The 16,003-nt window shown below is 45.3% G+C and overlaps 1 protein-coding gene across 1 annotated transcript; it reads right to left on the reverse strand.

Moving 5' to 3' along the window:
• Positions 1–1,508: 1,508 nt before the first annotated feature.
• On the reverse strand, positions 1,509–14,653 carry LOC125726336 (uncharacterized). The gene is made up of 12 exons (XM_049002633.1): positions 14,425–14,653; positions 12,074–13,110; positions 10,106–11,255; positions 9,344–9,485; positions 8,806–8,933; positions 8,687–8,722; positions 8,129–8,418; positions 7,550–7,638; positions 7,243–7,460; positions 7,000–7,048; positions 3,148–6,900; positions 1,509–1,690 (listed from the first exon to the last, which is right to left on the reverse strand). The coding sequence occupies exons 2-11, from the start codon at positions 12,986–12,988 to the stop codon at positions 6,702–6,704; spliced, it is 3,216 nt and encodes a 1,071-aa protein (XP_048858590.1). The 5' UTR covers positions 12,989–13,110; positions 14,425–14,653; the 3' UTR covers positions 1,509–1,690; positions 3,148–6,701.
• Between the last annotated feature and the right edge of the window lie 1,350 nt (positions 14,654–16,003).

Below are 16,003 nucleotides of genomic sequence, written 5' to 3' on the forward strand. Positions count from 1 at the left end.
TTTATTTAGTGTTTATTGAAAGTTACGAGGAACGAAGACCGAATGAAGTTATGTAACTCATTCCACTTACGTTGTACCACGCATCTAGTGCGGGACGAATCACCAGGTTACTTTCGCTTGTGGACTATAGAGGGCGATATGATCAGGAATTCAGTGTAGGTAGGTGCCGGCCATTTAAGAGATGTGAAACAAGGAACCAAGAATTTGGATTTGAAGTCAATGAGGAGAGCCAAAGAGAAGTATGAAAGGAGAGCGTTTTGTCTGATTTAACACCAGACATGCTGTTGCAGTGGTTACACAGCGTTTGCAAGTGCGCGTAAATTCTTTAAATTATGTGGCCACTAGATGGCAGAAGTTTGTAACTATAACTTAAAGCGGGGATGAACATGTCAGACGAATATGCCTCGAGTCATGAACGTAGGATTATCAACATTGATGCCTTTTTCCGTTTTTTATGCCTTGATCAGAATTTTATCTTTAAGATTCAGTATTCAGTATAAAATCGCAGCAGAGGGCGGTGAGGACTGCAGAGAGGATCACCGGGACTTCTCTCCCATCCATCCAGGACATTGCATTCAATGTCTCAGCCGAGCCCATAACATCATCAGCGACTCCGCCCACCCCACCACGGACTGTTCGCCCTGCTGCCCTCTGGGAAGAGGCTTTGCAGCATCAGAACCCGGACAGCCAGATTCTGCAATAGTTTAATTCCTCAAGCCATTAGACTCCTGAACTCTTAATAACTTATGGCAACCCCTCCCCACGCTCCGCCTCTCTCCATCCACGCACATGTCACTTTTTTCAAGAACTTGACTACTATATGTCTTACACTAAAACCGAAACGGTGATGTACGCTGGGTTTTGCTGCTATACTGCGGTTAATATATTTTTATGCTAGTTCCACGTATATTCCGTTTCCCATTAATTTTCTATTTAGACTATATTTTTAAGTTTAAGGTTTTTTTTTAGCATTAATACACTTTGCTAGGCCCCTGGTGAGTCAATGCAACGTAATTTCGTTCTGATTTACACAGCCGGTATATGTTCTGAATGACAATAAAGTGCCTATTCCGTTCTATTCTTCTTCTATTTTTCCCTGGTGAATTTGCATTATTTTTCTAAAGTATTTGAGGCCAACCAAAGTAAATTCATGTAATAGCATTGCAAAGATGATTAACAATTTACTTTCCAGTTTTCCAGTTTCTCTAGCAAAAAAATAAATGATTAATTGCCTGTCTTTCCTTCTTCTCTTATCACCTTTTCCGTTTATCATTCTGACCTCGTTTAACTAAAATGTTATGGGTAAAAATAGGCTTTTCTCTTGGTTCAGGCATGAATGCATGCAGTAGCAACAGACTGAAACTTTCCCACGTTGTGCGCAAGTCAGGATCTAAGCTCACTGAGGCTGAACATCAGATGAAACTTTATGGCTTAGACTTGGATAGAAATGATGCCCGCTGAACGTTTCAGGTAAGTTCCGTTTTCTGTCAGAGCCAATATAGTCAACATTTCCAGAATAACACCTTTACAATATGTATGGAAAGATTTCTAGGGGATCAAAAACCAAGGAACTGCGTTTCCCGAGCCGGAGACTTTGCAAGTGAAGGCACGGTGATCACATTCCATCACTCCTGAAGCAGGGAGGCCCCATGTTCCATGGACATACTCTTCCTGAAGACACTAGGTGGGTCTGTGGGATTGTGCAGAAGGTGACATGTGAAGGAATATCACCACATGATCAGAATAATAACTTTACTTTTGTGATCTACAACCAAGTCGCAAAACTCCGGAGCAGGTAGAGGAGTGAGGCTGGGCCAAAAATGGAGACATTTCATTGTAGGTAATAAGATGCTTCTACTAAGAAAGTTAATGACAATTAGTCATAACTATGAAATGTCTATGGACAAAAACATGTCGACATAACTTTTGAAAGTCAGGTAATTCGTGAAAGGCTCCATTAAACTGATAACATCCTACAGCAGCTGATATACCAAGCATGGCTCATGGCATTGATAAGATCAGGGCTGCAGTTAAAATGGGGTGCCTGTGGATAGCACACACCCCCCCTCCCCATGGGAAAAAAATGACATGAACCATCCTCTTTAAAAATATATCACCACTACTCCCCCCTTGAACCGTTCTGCATAATTTCAATCTCACTAAAGGTAAATCTACTGTCTATATCAGAGAGGAACACTGGATATGAACAACTAACATGCTTCCATATTATGACCCATTTCACCCAAGATGTGCCCCATGAACAATGATAATATTACTCTCTAAATATGCTGTCTCACAGTTGCATTTTGGTAGTTGATAATGTTCAATATCTACTGCGATTCAAAAGGCACTAGACTGGAAATCAGGGGTCAACTGAGTACTGCAAGTAAATCGTTAAAACACAATTCCTGAGGCTAAATATAAGGTCTTGATTGCCTTTTAAGAGCATATTTACAATTAAAATAGGCTTTCATTCAGTCAGAGGGCTCTTCACCCTACTGCTGTGCACTGCACTGTTTGACGCCCGACTGGTGAAAGGAACCTAGTTCATTGACACAGACAACCTGGCCTTTATCGGTCTCCAAGGGCGAGCAAACACAGGGCACAGTATCAAAACCTCATTCCCAGGAGCCACATGGCTGCATCCCAAGTCTCCCTCACCCAGACCTTTGGAGCAGAATATGACATGCGGAGGCACATTCCGGAAAAGCAGTTCATAAACCTGCAGTGAAGACTATGCATGAGTCGCTCAGAAGACAACATCACCCACAAACACTAGCGGTCAGTATTACCCAGATTTATTCTTACTAGTGACACTGATGAGGGAAAAAATAGGTACAATTCAGTGGAGATACCCAGACTCCATACAGAGAAGAAGGAATGGAATATTACCACTTTGAGAATTAATGACCAATCCCAATTAGAATGGCACGGCGTAATATTCAATCAGCAGATGTGTGCCTACGTGGGTTAGGGTTTTGTGCCTGTGATTGGAAGGTTGCTGGTTCAAATCCCATGGTTGGTAGAGTGACTAGCTGACCCTGTTTCTCAGTTGTATATTGCTTTGGATAAATGCATTTATTTAATGTAACGGCATGCATACAAAATATTATGAACAAGCTATCAAACTATATAGTAGCTTTTTACCTTGAGTCTGCTCATGTTTACTGTCGTTCTCATATAAGCACGTCGGCCTGTTTGAGGATGTGTGTGCATCAGAATGCAGTCTGAAGACAATGTGTCTTAAATCCATTCCAGCTAAAGAAAAACCACGGCGCCCAATGAAACCGATCAATACTTCCTCATTAGCTTATCTCCAAAATCAGCTACCTGTTTGTCTAACTTCTCTAGCTACATAAAGGGAGGTTCTTCCTGCAGCAGAGTGCATTCAAAGTACTGTGTGAGCTCTGTTCTGAAGCCGGTGTTCACGTAGGAAGCTGAAGATTGCGGTTTATCCCTGATTTATTGAGGACTTCTAAAGTTGGCAGAGCAAGCTTCGCAGATACCGGCGGCCCCAGGTGAGTCATGGGCTGCTTTTGTCCGTTCCGGCAGCTGTGATTGTGAGTTACTCATTTTGTTTATGGTATTAGTATAACCTGTTTCTGATAACAAAATGCTTCTCATCAGCAATTTGGACTTGATACCTGTGAAACAAGGACTAGAAGTTGTAGAGTGGGGCATGCAATTGTGATGGTAAAAAGAACACTCACTTTTCATCAGTTGAAACTGAAGTAGTTAAAAGAACCATAAAAGCACTGCGTTTTCAGTGGGTTTCGGCTGGTGGCTGAGATGAAACAGGACCGTTGACGCTTCGCACACCAGGTCTGAGAGAACACTATGACAATCTTTTAAACAGTAATATTCCTTGAGTCCGTGTGTTAAATCCATAGAGGAGAGGAAAGCTAACAGAGAAACATGGTAGATTCCAGAGCAACTGTTTTCCCATCTGCCATGGGTCTCTGTGGGGCTCGCAACGTGACTCGTGACCACCTCCTCAAACAGCAGGTTGACCACCATTAACTGAAGGAAAATGTGCACCTGCCATGGTGAGGGGGGGGGGTCACACAGAGCAGGTGCTAAGCTCCCCATGTCACTGTGAGACTGACATTGCAGAACGTTCGTGTGCAACGTCATCTTATCTCACTGTAAGGCCGAGCTGCAGGAGTAGCTCACTGGTGAAATTTTAACACACATTAGGACGTTACTTAAGTGTCTTGCATAAAGTATCTACCGCTACGTTTAAATAACTACATTTCGCACATGTACTAAAAATGTGACGGATGGTGCTGCTCAATTCAGCCAAAGCTTCATTGTCATTTCACCTTACAAACGTGTGTGTACAGCGAAAGCTTTTACGTGCTTTACTGGGTTCACATTTAACAAAAGTGACAACAACAATTACTGTAACAATCCAAAACAGGTGTGGCACATAAAACAAATATGAGGGGGAACGGGTGTAATCATGGGTACAGTACCAGTCAAAAGTCTGCACACGCCTACCTAAAATTAGTTGTTTTTCAACAAGATAGTGACCCTAAGCACACCTCGAGGTTATGTAAGTACTGCATTATCACGTGAATAAGGAAGAAGATGGAGCGCTGTGACAGATGACCTGGCCCCCCCACAATCCCCCGACCTAAACCCCATAAAGCTGCTTTGGGATGAGCTGGGTTGAAGAGTAAGAGCACGGTAGCCAGTCTGTGCCCAGACCATGTGGAGACTCCTTCAGGACTGCTGGAGAAGCGTTCCAGGCGGCTACATGTGGAAGCTGGTTGAAGGAATGCTGTCGTCAAAGCAAAAGGGGGATATTTCGCAGAGTATATAATTCTGAGATGGTGAACATTCCTCTTAGTCATTGCAGTATCTGATATAAAGCACTTCATGGCCTCGAGGTCCTTTACTATGAGCTGAATAAAACGGTTAAAACAGAAACAAATGTGTTAAAAGCAGCTGTTTCCAGACTTTTGGCTGATTTTTTATACGCTTGCAACAATCTCAAAAACCCCTGACTGCCTCTTTTTCTTCCCTCTCTTCATGTCACTGCCTCAGCCTGGTCCCTGCCACCACACTGCTCCTGTCCCCCAGAGTTGTGGAGTGTGACAATGGTGTTTGTGTCCACTGTCATCAAATGCCATTTTCACACTAATAGCTATGGTGAGAAATTTCCCCGCGAAGTATAACAGGTAACCAAAGAGGCCGAGGATGTGCATCACCTGACAACCAGCCCAAAAATAGGCTCGTAATGCAGTCACAGGTTTATTGTTGCTCAGACGTTGTCGGTGCAACACCCAAACCAGCCAGTGATGTACAAAAACGGGCAAAAGATGCTCTTTATTAATAGTTTGCGCCCAGTACTTTGTCTGTTCTGCATTTTATTTAGCAGATGCTTTTGTTGGAAGGCTCGAAGCCAGCCTGGTGAAATACACACCACAGTAGAGGCACACGTGAGGGGGGGCTGGGGGGGGGGCAGTATCTGCCGGTGCACCTGCCCCATTTGCCCAAACGATTGAAGGTATGAATAATGATGATATTAGGACACAGGCAATGGCTCAGTACATAAAATTATGACAAGATTCTGCAGGAAACACTATGGCCTATCATGATATCTGTATGCAAATTAGTCAAGGATCACTAGTGTAGAAATACCACCATTAATTAATCCACAGACAGGCCAATCCATCCATCCATCCATTTTCTGTAACTGCAGGGATAATCCTGGAGGCTACGGGTACAAGGCAGGGGACATCCCAGGATGGGGGCGCCCTTCCATCACAGAATCCACCAATGACTGTGAAACCAAACTCCAATACCACATACAAGCACACACTTTCAAAAAAACTGGACAGTTTTCTTGAAATCAGGTCTGAAATGTCTAGAATGACAAGTTGATCATTTCTACAGTGCCTGGGCAGTAACCATCTTCCTGGAGAATGTCACCCATCATTAAATGTTATTAGTTCATAATAATATCAATAGCTGGTTGATATGAAAATATATAACCATGATGTAAGACATTAAGGGCTGGAAATAAAGAAATATTGAGGTGGGAGCAATTGGTTGTTGTTTAAGTGAACAGGGCACCACAGATGATTTCGGAAGCCTCTGCTCTGTCCCAAGCAGGACTCACTCTCTGGGTCCTGTCACTAGTGAGGTTCTTCATTAGGCCAAGCAGGATTTCCTTCTCCCATGAAGCTTGCTGCCACCTAAAGTGTTCAGCATCAAACAATGATTTAAAAGGAATAAACAAAAAAACAGTGTTTCTATATTGTGGATCCAAGTCCTATTGATGCAAGTTTGATGGAAAATTTCCTTTGTATAAGAAATAAAACAACATCCAGAGCTGGCTCCATGACGTGCAGCTGGTCCAGGATTGGTTGCAGGTCGTGTCCTGAGGCCGTATTCCTTGTTTTTTGTTTTGATTTTTACTTTCCTAATTCTGACATTTCTCAGTGATATGTCTGTTATTTCTTTTCTCCTCAGCTTTTAGCTGTGCTCTCCGTGGCTGGGTGTGCCGGTGACCTTTGTTGGTCTTGTCTCAGGGTGTATTGGGGGTGGGGGTGGGGGTGGAGTACATTCTGTTTTGTTCCATTTTGTTCTTTGTTTAAAAAAAAAATCTCTAATAAAAATTTCATCACAAAAAAAAAAAAAAACATGATACATTTGATTTGTCCCTAATTTACAAGCTCCATGACCCCGCTTTCTCAGGGCCTGGGCTTGTGGGGGTCACCCAGTATCCTTTTCTTTGGAGTCGGCTTTGTCTCATTCCCCGGCCTTCTGGCCTTCGGCTGGGTGGGTTGCAGGGACTGCAGACCCAGTAGCGTGCAGAATTGGTTACACTGGTGCAGTGCCCTGAACTGGTCGATGAAAGACGTGGCACAATTCCCCCTGAAGCCCCTGTACCTGCGAGAGCATCAGAGTGACAAAACTGTGAACAAAGCTGACCGCTTAATGGTGAGGTGAGCTTGCTTTAAAATCTCATCTTCTTTTGCGCTAGCTTACCCCTTTCTACACGTCGCTATGCCAACGTCGGTCAGCTTCATCCCCACACCTGAAGGGGTTACAAACACCAGAGGATCATGAAAACGGTTTTTAGTCTGGCGAATCGTCTCCTTCCGACAGTGACGTTAATGGCTCTGAAATATGATTGTGGCAAATCTCGAATCCCGAGAAATTCCAGACATGCACTTTTCCACGCGTTGGCATGTTAGCCACGCTAGCGTGCTGACACTGCCCACAGTGTACCTTGCATGTCCGTGACCAGCAGGTTTCCCTCCGTCTTGTGGAAGACCCAGTGCTGGAAGGCGCAACACTTCTGTCCCGCCTCGGTCTCCCGCCTCATCAGGTTGACCTCCCTCCCGTCCCGAACGGAGTACTTCACAAAGTCTCCAATCAGCTCCTCCTCCAGTGTGGCATAAGGAATGTCATTGGAGGGCCGGTGTACCAGGTAGATGGGAATGATACTGGGGCAAAGGGGTCACAGAGACCAGAATCAGGACAAGAGGACGGCCTGATTGGTCACCGAGACACGGGGGTTGGGTGTCATACTCACTCGGGAACGTCCCCAAAAGCCTCTGCTGATTTTGCTACCTCTTTGTAGGCCTTGATGTACTCCCGAGCCGTGTTCTGTGTGTAACACTCCTGCAACATAAAACAGACATTTTAAACCAGTAACCCTCACATCTAATCCATTCATATTTATTTCCAGTAACTGCTTAGCCTAGCAAAGCCGCACTGATTTCAATTCTAAGTACAGAACGTCTGCCCATTTTTCATACACACGAAACCAATTTGTCACACGCCAAGCCATTTAAGGTCACATCTTCACTGAATTTTTGTGTTGTGAGAAGACACTTAACTAGAAGATGGAGACCATGCTAACATGGAAAGAAGACAAAGCTTTATTACTCACTGAGCCAATCCTTTACACTGTTCATTGAAGTACAGATTGTGATTTGGTATTAAAAATGTACTGCCATCCTTTAACTGAGCAACCTTTCATTTGCTTGCTTGCTGACTCAGGTGTGCACTTTAGTATTATTCAAAGGCATGAACTCAAGGTTCCCTTTCAAGTGACTCAAAGCCTTGCAGCTGGACATCTTCCTCATAGTTGTATCTCAACACTACTCACCTCCACAGCCAGGTTGTAGTTCTTACAGACCAGGTCATCGCTGCTCTTGGTCCCGTAACTGATGGCGTTATGCACCTTCAGGACGCAGGACTGTCCAGGCCTGAAAGCCTCCACCAGGCCATCCAGGAGCTTTGTCCGGAAGGCCCGCCGGTGCATGCCTTCCCCAAAGTGGACCCCCTCGGTGATAATGCTAGCTGCCTCGTGCTCTCCAAAGTACTGCTCGCGGAGGAAGTCCTCCCTGAAGAGAAGTGGGGCACACTTCACATCCTCTCTAATGCCCTTGATGACTTCTGTAGAGAGACAGAGTAACATCCATTATGATTTAAGGTTTACAGAAATGAATAGTATGTGGTGCCACTTTACCATAAGGCTACCCTTATGAAGGGATTATGAATGGTTTATAATCAGGTTATTAATTAAGTGTAAATAATTACTAGACAATTATAAACAAGTTATACCACAGTTTTCGTCTTATTAATGAGTTACTACCATTTATAAGTGGCAAAGGGTAACCTTATTGTAAAGTGACGCCTAGCGTGTTTAGGTCAGGTGACTTACGTGCAGGGCTGTGGGGAGGGAGAAGTTCACTCAGCACTGTACGAGAGAAGATGATGTCAAAGACGGAGCCGCGATAAATGACAAAACCAAGCTGAAAAGACGAGCTTGCGGTGGTGTACCTTCTGCGGTCAGGTGGAACCTTGAGGACGCCTCACCATGAGGACCACTGAGAAGACACTGATAGGTCCCCAGGTCCGAAGGAGAGGCCTCGGAAATGTCGAGCGAGACCTGAAGGGCATCACCTGTACTGCAGAAGAGAGCAGAATCTCAGTTCTCGAGTCACGTACAAGGAGGCCAGCTCTTCATTAAAGGTGCTAAAAGCCGCCTTCAGATTGCGCCTGTTGATTAGATAGACAGACAGGTGAGAGTCAAGCTTGGGGTCAGAACACAGAGTCTGCTGTTAATCCAGGAGCCCTGGAGCAGTTTTCGTATTGTAACCCAAAGAGACAAAAAGTACTGGTTGTTGTAGCCTCATAAACAGTTCATGACCTCCTGCTTATGAAATACTGTACATTGCAACGACAATGGGTCAAATACCTCAACGCACTCATTCATGCTCAAATTCATGCTGGATGTTAAATTAAAGGGTATTTATTCAGATGCTTAAGCGAGCATCTGCAGGAGCTTGGTCAGAAACCAAACACAGTTACAGTGTACCTTCTCTCCTGGCCGGCCAGAACAGCGCCATCTTTGGACCAGACAATAGAGCAGTCCTCCGTGACGTGCCCCAGCAGGCAGAGCAGCCTGAGGTCCGTGTCCCCGCTCCTCTCTGGCCAGATGTCCCGTAACACGCTGGCGGCTGGAATGACACACAGCACAGTCGTTAACGCTCCATTCTGGCAGGTCCAGCCATTCCTGAGAGACGCCATGAAAAGCCCCTTGGCCTTGTTAAACAAGCTGAGCTCTCAGGGACTCCAGTTACTACTGATTCACAAACCGCATGCCAAAGTCTGCCAGCTCAGCAATCCCAGGGGCAGAAACAGCTTTTCAGTTAGGATGTCCTACCTTGGGACAGGCGGAGGCGTGTAGCGGGGGGGCCAGAGCCACTACAGAAAACTTTACTTAAGCCAAAGTGTTTGGTAACTCATTATGGTAACTGCTGTTACCAGGGGTGTCGTTAGAGATTTTGAGCCCAATGAAAGCATATCAGTCTGGGCCCCCAACTCAGATCAATCATATTATGTTCCAAAATTTTTATGGCTCCTGTCACTCAGGGGCTCTCAGAATCATCCTAACTGCCCCCCCCCCCCCAAGCTTTATGGCGTCCCTGGCTATTACTGTAATATTACTGCAGCATTTAATGCCAGCAGTAAATCATTTCTTAAGCATGTTCTCTACTAGATGTTTTTATCTGCGTAAAGGGATACTGGAAAGTGGTGCAGTGTTCCAGGACCAGGACTGGACCAGCTGTCCGGTTACCTTCCTTCACCCTACGAGGTCGCTCTTCCCTCGCTTCATGGTCAGGCCTTTTATGGGTCGGCGCTCCTGTGGGTTTATCTCGGTTATGCTCTGCTGGCCAGCTATCTCCTAAAGTAGTGCTGCGCTTTTCTTCACTGGATAACTGTCTGCTACGCAGTAGGTCATTTTTATGGTTGGCTGTTTCATACTGAGTCAAACGAGCCACTTGGACTTGGGAATGTTTTGGTTCGTTCCCTGGTGCGGAGCTTTCTGTCACCGTAACGTTCTCCACCACTGCTATGGCTCCACCTGCCCTGTCTGAACTTTCCCACTTAGCACGTGTCTCCAGAGATTCTCCACACTTCTGTAGCATTTCAGGTACCCCCAGTGCAGCTTCCACGACCACCCCCTCAGGGAAGATAAGGTCCTCCTTGCATTCTGAAGATGTTTCCGGTACGCTGGGAGGAATATCAGCACTCTGCTGTCCTTTCCCATCACACACAATATCAGTCGTTCCCATTTTAGCATGCCCAAAGGACGTCTGACCGTGCACGTCTCCCAGACAAACCGAACCAGCGTGAAAGAAGACGTCGTGGAGGTCGAGTGTTAGACAAGCGACGTGGTCTTCCTTTGAAAGTATCAGGTTCTCCGCCGTCACTATGATCATACTGGCGAGCTCCTGGCCAAGGGCTCTGACTCCATGAATGGGATCCGTCCCCGTGGGGTCAGAGGTCACGGCTGTCAGGGGACCTCCAAATGACGCCGGTTCTTTTTCTGGAGCAGGGCCGTCACTGCCGAGTACGACTTGTGGCAGGTCTCCATGAGGATCCTCATCACCCCGATTCAGGAAAACCTTCTGAGGCACAGCTTCATAACTGATGCTGTCACTGGCTGAGTGTGAGATGCACAGCAAGCTGACGTCGGTCTGGTCGTCTCCTCCCAACACTGGGGCCTCAGGCAGTGGGCCTTCCTGCCAGCAGGGGCCCGCCAGTATGCTAACGTTCAGGTTCTCACGTTCTTCCCCTTTTCCACATTTTTCAGGGCAGATAGTCTCACAGGCAGGGAGCTCCTCGGTTACCACGTCCATCCTCCCTGCTGCTCGCTCCCTGGTCTCGTCCTCGGACCCTGGCCGGGTGTGACTTGTCACCTCTGAGTCTCCTACAACACACGTCTAGATAGGAACAAAAAAACAGGCTAAAATCTATTTCATTTTCATTGCAGCATTACGCTCAAAACATCAGATAAAACTACATCACGACATCATGAAACAGTTCAGCAAAACAACAATGATCATTTGTCACGATTTATACAAGACTGAAACAGACGCTGAGGGATACGCCTGAATTATGGCGCCACTGTTTGCATAGTTTAACGCTCTTCGGTTTTTATTATTGTGAACAATGACCTGTCCTCCAATGGAGAAAAATTAACAAAGTGAGACATCGTTCATTCTACTCCAATCATGCAACCTTAGCGGCGCTTTGTTAAACCTTTCAGCTTCAGCCAGGCCCCTGTCAGATATCATTATCACCAAGTGCCTCTATAATTAGTTGTCTTATCTTTCTGTCTGTGTTTATATGAACCAGCTTAAAGCCAGTTTAAAAGCTAAACTTTAGAATGCACCATAGTTGTCAAACAATGAACAAGACAGCATATTTCACAACACTGACACTCTAATGCCTTATTCTCAGATTCTACCTATAATGTATCTTTTGTCCATGTTTATAATGAGTGTTTGTCTACAGGACAATGGATGGTTGTTCTTTATTGTCTGCTGTTGTACTTGTGTTTTTATTTGTGTTATAGTCCAAAGGTCAATAAAAACTTGACGTTTAAACAGTGCCTTTAATAAATCTGCCAAAGACTATTTTTATATGCACAATCGTGAAAGACGCTTTGAGTAAAAACATACACTTAATAACCACATGTAAATGCAAAGGTAAAGCCATGGAATGTACTGAAGAGCTTTACGCAGATCCCTCAGCTCACCGTTGGCCACTGTGACACCGGAGCTGTACTGGAGTATTGAGGTACTCTGAAAATCTCATCAATGGTGCACACAAACACCTTCTCCTGGTCATCACATTCCTCGGTCATCTCCCACACCGTCGCACTTTCCATCCCAGGAACGGGCTCCATGATGGTGCCTGTGAAGGTAGCAGCAGTTCCAGGGTATCTGATCTCGAAGGACCTCCACTGCTGATCCAGGTCTATCTCCAGGCAGGCTTGGTTGCTTTCCAACCTGGTATGATCCTGTGGGCATGTGCTCGAGTTCACATCCTCCACTGGTTTGGTGGCCTCCTGATCTGGCCGCAGCTCCTTGCTCTGGTCTGTGAGGGCCATGGCAGATAGGGTCTGGCTGATTGCAGTAGGAGATTCAGGGACCGTCAAAGTAACCATGTCACAGTTTGTGCTTATCCAGCTGTCTGAAGACGGCCTTCTTTTGACAGGGGAGCTCCGCAGTTCTGAGTCATCACCTGACTCATCGCCTAGCTGTCCAATCCTGGCCTCCATTCCCCTATAACCCGACACCGGCTGGCTCGTGCTTCCTCCAAACGCCCCCTCCTCCGCGACCTTTCCCTGAGCTGACGGCAACTGCACGTGCAATCTATCCACGTGACTGCCGGGAGCCGAAGGCGCAAGATCATCCCCACCTGTCGCCACCTGGCTGTTATTCAGCTCCAGCTCTTTTTCACTGGCGATCCACAAAGACGAGTTGCCGTGCGGCTCACTGCCATGTTTGTTTACATCCCCTGGGCTGACAGGTCTATCAATGTCTTCTGCAAAATGAGAATCGCAGCTCCTTTCCACCTCCTCAGAGCCGGAATCCTTCATTTCGAGGCATGTTGCATCTGTACAGTCTCCCCTATGATCTTCAGTGGAGCGATTCAGATGGTTTCCCATGGTTTGTAGGTAGTGGGCAGGCTTCTGACACCACCGGAGTTAAAGAATGACGAGGTTCAGCACAATGGCATGTCAGAGCCCTCGTAGCTTATTTGTCATGTAAACCAGACTCTTCTTTTCACCTTCAAAAAGAAAAGAAACTGTTTGCAATCTTTTCCCACTAAATAAAAATGGCATCACTTCTAAAATGCAAACACAGAAACTAGTTACACTAATTCTGCAACACCTGTTTTCCATTTAACTGCGATGTATTCATAGTTTCATAGTTTTTGCAATGGGTTGAGCCCCCATTCTCGTTCGTTCCCTGCCTTCCACCTCCAGGACAGGCTAAGGGTTAGACTGGACAAGTGGTTACAGAACATAAATTTCTGGACATAAATTTAAGAGAAGAGATATAACATATTACACGCTAAATAATAATCACTGATATCCATGGTGTGCAAAATTGATAGTATGTGGAGAAAGTGCAATAGTCTAGGATTAAATATGCATTTACATACAGTATGTACTTGTGGGTGTGAGAGCGCTGGCGTGCAGCTCAGAAACAGTGTCCTCATTTAGGATCTAACATGTCTTTGCAAAGGAGCTCTTCCTCAGCCTTTCTGCGCTGCCATTCATGCAGGGTCTGCCTGACCCCAGCGTAGAGAAGAGGCCATTGTGTTTATCGATAGCGCAGTTTCAGCATAATTCTGTAGTTTTGTCTAGTATCAGTACCAGCATATTAGAGTTATTAAAATTACAATATTCCTTTGTTGCGATAACCCTATATTTGTTTGGTTATTTTCTTTTCATTAATGAAAATGTTATTTAATGGTGTGTGATGGAAAACAAGTAAGATAATTCTGAGGGTGCCGTATCAAAGCTGGTGAAGACTAACCCAGTTTGTCATCCGTTTACTATGAACCGAAACCCACAAACTAGCAGCTGACGATCGTCACTTTTAGATCAAACATCATTAATAATAAAAAAAAAAAAATCGCTATACCTTCATTGTATCAGTTTTGTAATGAAAAGGCAGCAGCGACTAATTGTTGGACAGGTTCTTAGAAAAAAAAGTCGACTGATTAAACGGGTGTGCGGTGAGCCACTCAGACCGAACTACCGGCAGTATTCTTTAATTTAAAAAGTGGTACAAGTCACCCAAACCTTGTACGCTACAATAGCAATATACTCGTATATAACTCATATATACAAACATTCTTGTACCAACATATCAATACAAGGTCTTGTCGTTAATTCTTTTTAATTTAATCTCACTGGCTAGTTACTAACCTTTTATAGGCCTATAGTGTGTTATGTAGGCTACTGTATGCTTTTTAAATAAAGAGGAAAATAGGATTTAGTCAGCTCTTTCCTTTCACAAAACAGCAGTGTATTCCTCCAAAGAAGGTTTAAATGATGCCCCTAATACATGTTTACAGAAAACCTTTCCATACCTGTTTCACGGCGTAGAGCTGGATTTGTTGATGTTGGTGCAGGAGCTGGGGTTAAAAAGCTGTGGTCTGCTTAGGGACTCAGGCTATTTTTACAGTGACCCTGCACCCCCTCTCCCGTACACTGATCTATAGTTACCTGATAGCGAAGACATGTGCTACTCTTGAACACTTAACACCGTAGATCTATATCTGTGCTATCTCTACGTTAGCTAGCATGCTAAACTTTCACTTGTCTTTTCATTTTGCCGGAGTCCGCACCCACTGACGCCTGTGGTGGGGGGGGGGGGGGTTGGCTATGCCGCATTCCCCACTCCAGGTAACATAAATATGCCGTCCGGTGCTGACTGCAGGGGTGCGACTGAAGACTTCTGTCCCCACGAAAGCATTCAATGTTTAAGACTCAGGTAAACACACTAATCATGTATAAGGCTTAAGTAAATATGTAATAGCTTCTACATTGAGAAAAAAAGGCTACAGCCCTGCCACTTCTGTTCCCCAAGGTACAAACAATATTAATGTACCCCGCAATGGTACAAAAAAGTTCCTTGGTGTCCATTTCTCTTCCGTAAATTAGACTAAAAGCTAAATTAGTCGATAGCTACAGTACAATTGGCAAACACTTGAGGGCACAGCCCCAGTTACATGTGCCCTCAAAGGTACAAATTGGTACTTTTTATGAGCGTGTACATGCCGATACCCCCTGACTAATGTACATTCTGTACCCTTCCTGCTCTGGGTGAGGCTTTAAATGCCACCCGCATTACGTTTTATATTAGTATGTCCTGATATCCATGTAATTGTATAAGTATGGGGGCGGCATGGTGGTGCAGTGGTTAGCACTGTTGCCTCACACCTCTGGGACCCGGGTTTGAGTCTCCGCCTGAGCCACATGTGTGTGGAGTTTGCATGTTCTCCCCATGTCGTCGTGGGGTTTCCTCCGGGTACTCCGGTTTCCCCCCACAGTCCAAAAACATGCTGAGGCTAATTGGAGTTGCTAAATTGCCCGTAGGTGTGCGTGTGAGAGTGAATGGTGTGTGAGTGTGCCCTGCGATGGGCTGGCCCCCCATCCTGGGTTGTTCCCTGCCTCGTGCCCATTGCTTCCGGGATAGGCTCTGGACTCCCTGGGACCCAGTAGGATAAGCGGTTTGGGAAATGGATGGATAGATAGCTCAGTGTTTCTCAAACTGGTCCTTGAGGACCCCCAGATGGTCCATGTCTTGCTCCATCTCAGCTCTCTGCCAGGACTGCCTGGGGGTCCCTGCGGACCAGCTTGAAAAACACTGCCATAGCTGACCCTAACCCTATCATTTTCAATCCTAATCCATGTGCCCCCAAACCTCCTAATTTCCAAACTGTCATTTTTAAAACTGGTATAATTACTCTAGTACTTATTCAAGTACTTTTAAAATATATGAAAAGGCATTTATGCAGCAGTAAATAATTTCCATGCAGTTTCCATAAATGCTTTTGGAAGTTAGCATGAATATATAGCTCATGGGAGGTGGGCCAACCAATCAGATGTCTTGGTCCCACCACCTCTAGTCACTTGGACTCACCTATACTACAGTCTTTTTGGTTA

This window comes from Brienomyrus brachyistius, chromosome 2 (genome assembly GCF_023856365.1).
Source record: "Brienomyrus brachyistius isolate T26 chromosome 2, BBRACH_0.4, whole genome shotgun sequence".
Taxonomy (NCBI): domain Eukaryota; kingdom Metazoa; phylum Chordata; class Actinopteri; order Osteoglossiformes; family Mormyridae; genus Brienomyrus; species Brienomyrus brachyistius.

Excerpts from the sequence above, each read along its gene's own strand:
- LOC125726336 (XM_049002633.1), bottom strand. The coding sequence starts at position 12,988 with ATGGGAAACCATCTGAATCGCTCCACTGAAGATCATAGGGGAGACTGT. Across the intron at positions 11,256-12,073 it reads CGGTGTCACAGTGGCCAACG|ACGTGTGTTGTAGGAGACTC; the intron begins GTGAGCTGAGGG and ends GTTCCTATCTAG. Across the intron at positions 8,723-8,805 it reads GTTCCACCTGACCGCAGAAG|TGCTGAGTGAACTTCTCCCT; the intron begins GTACACCACCGC and ends TCTCTCGTACAG.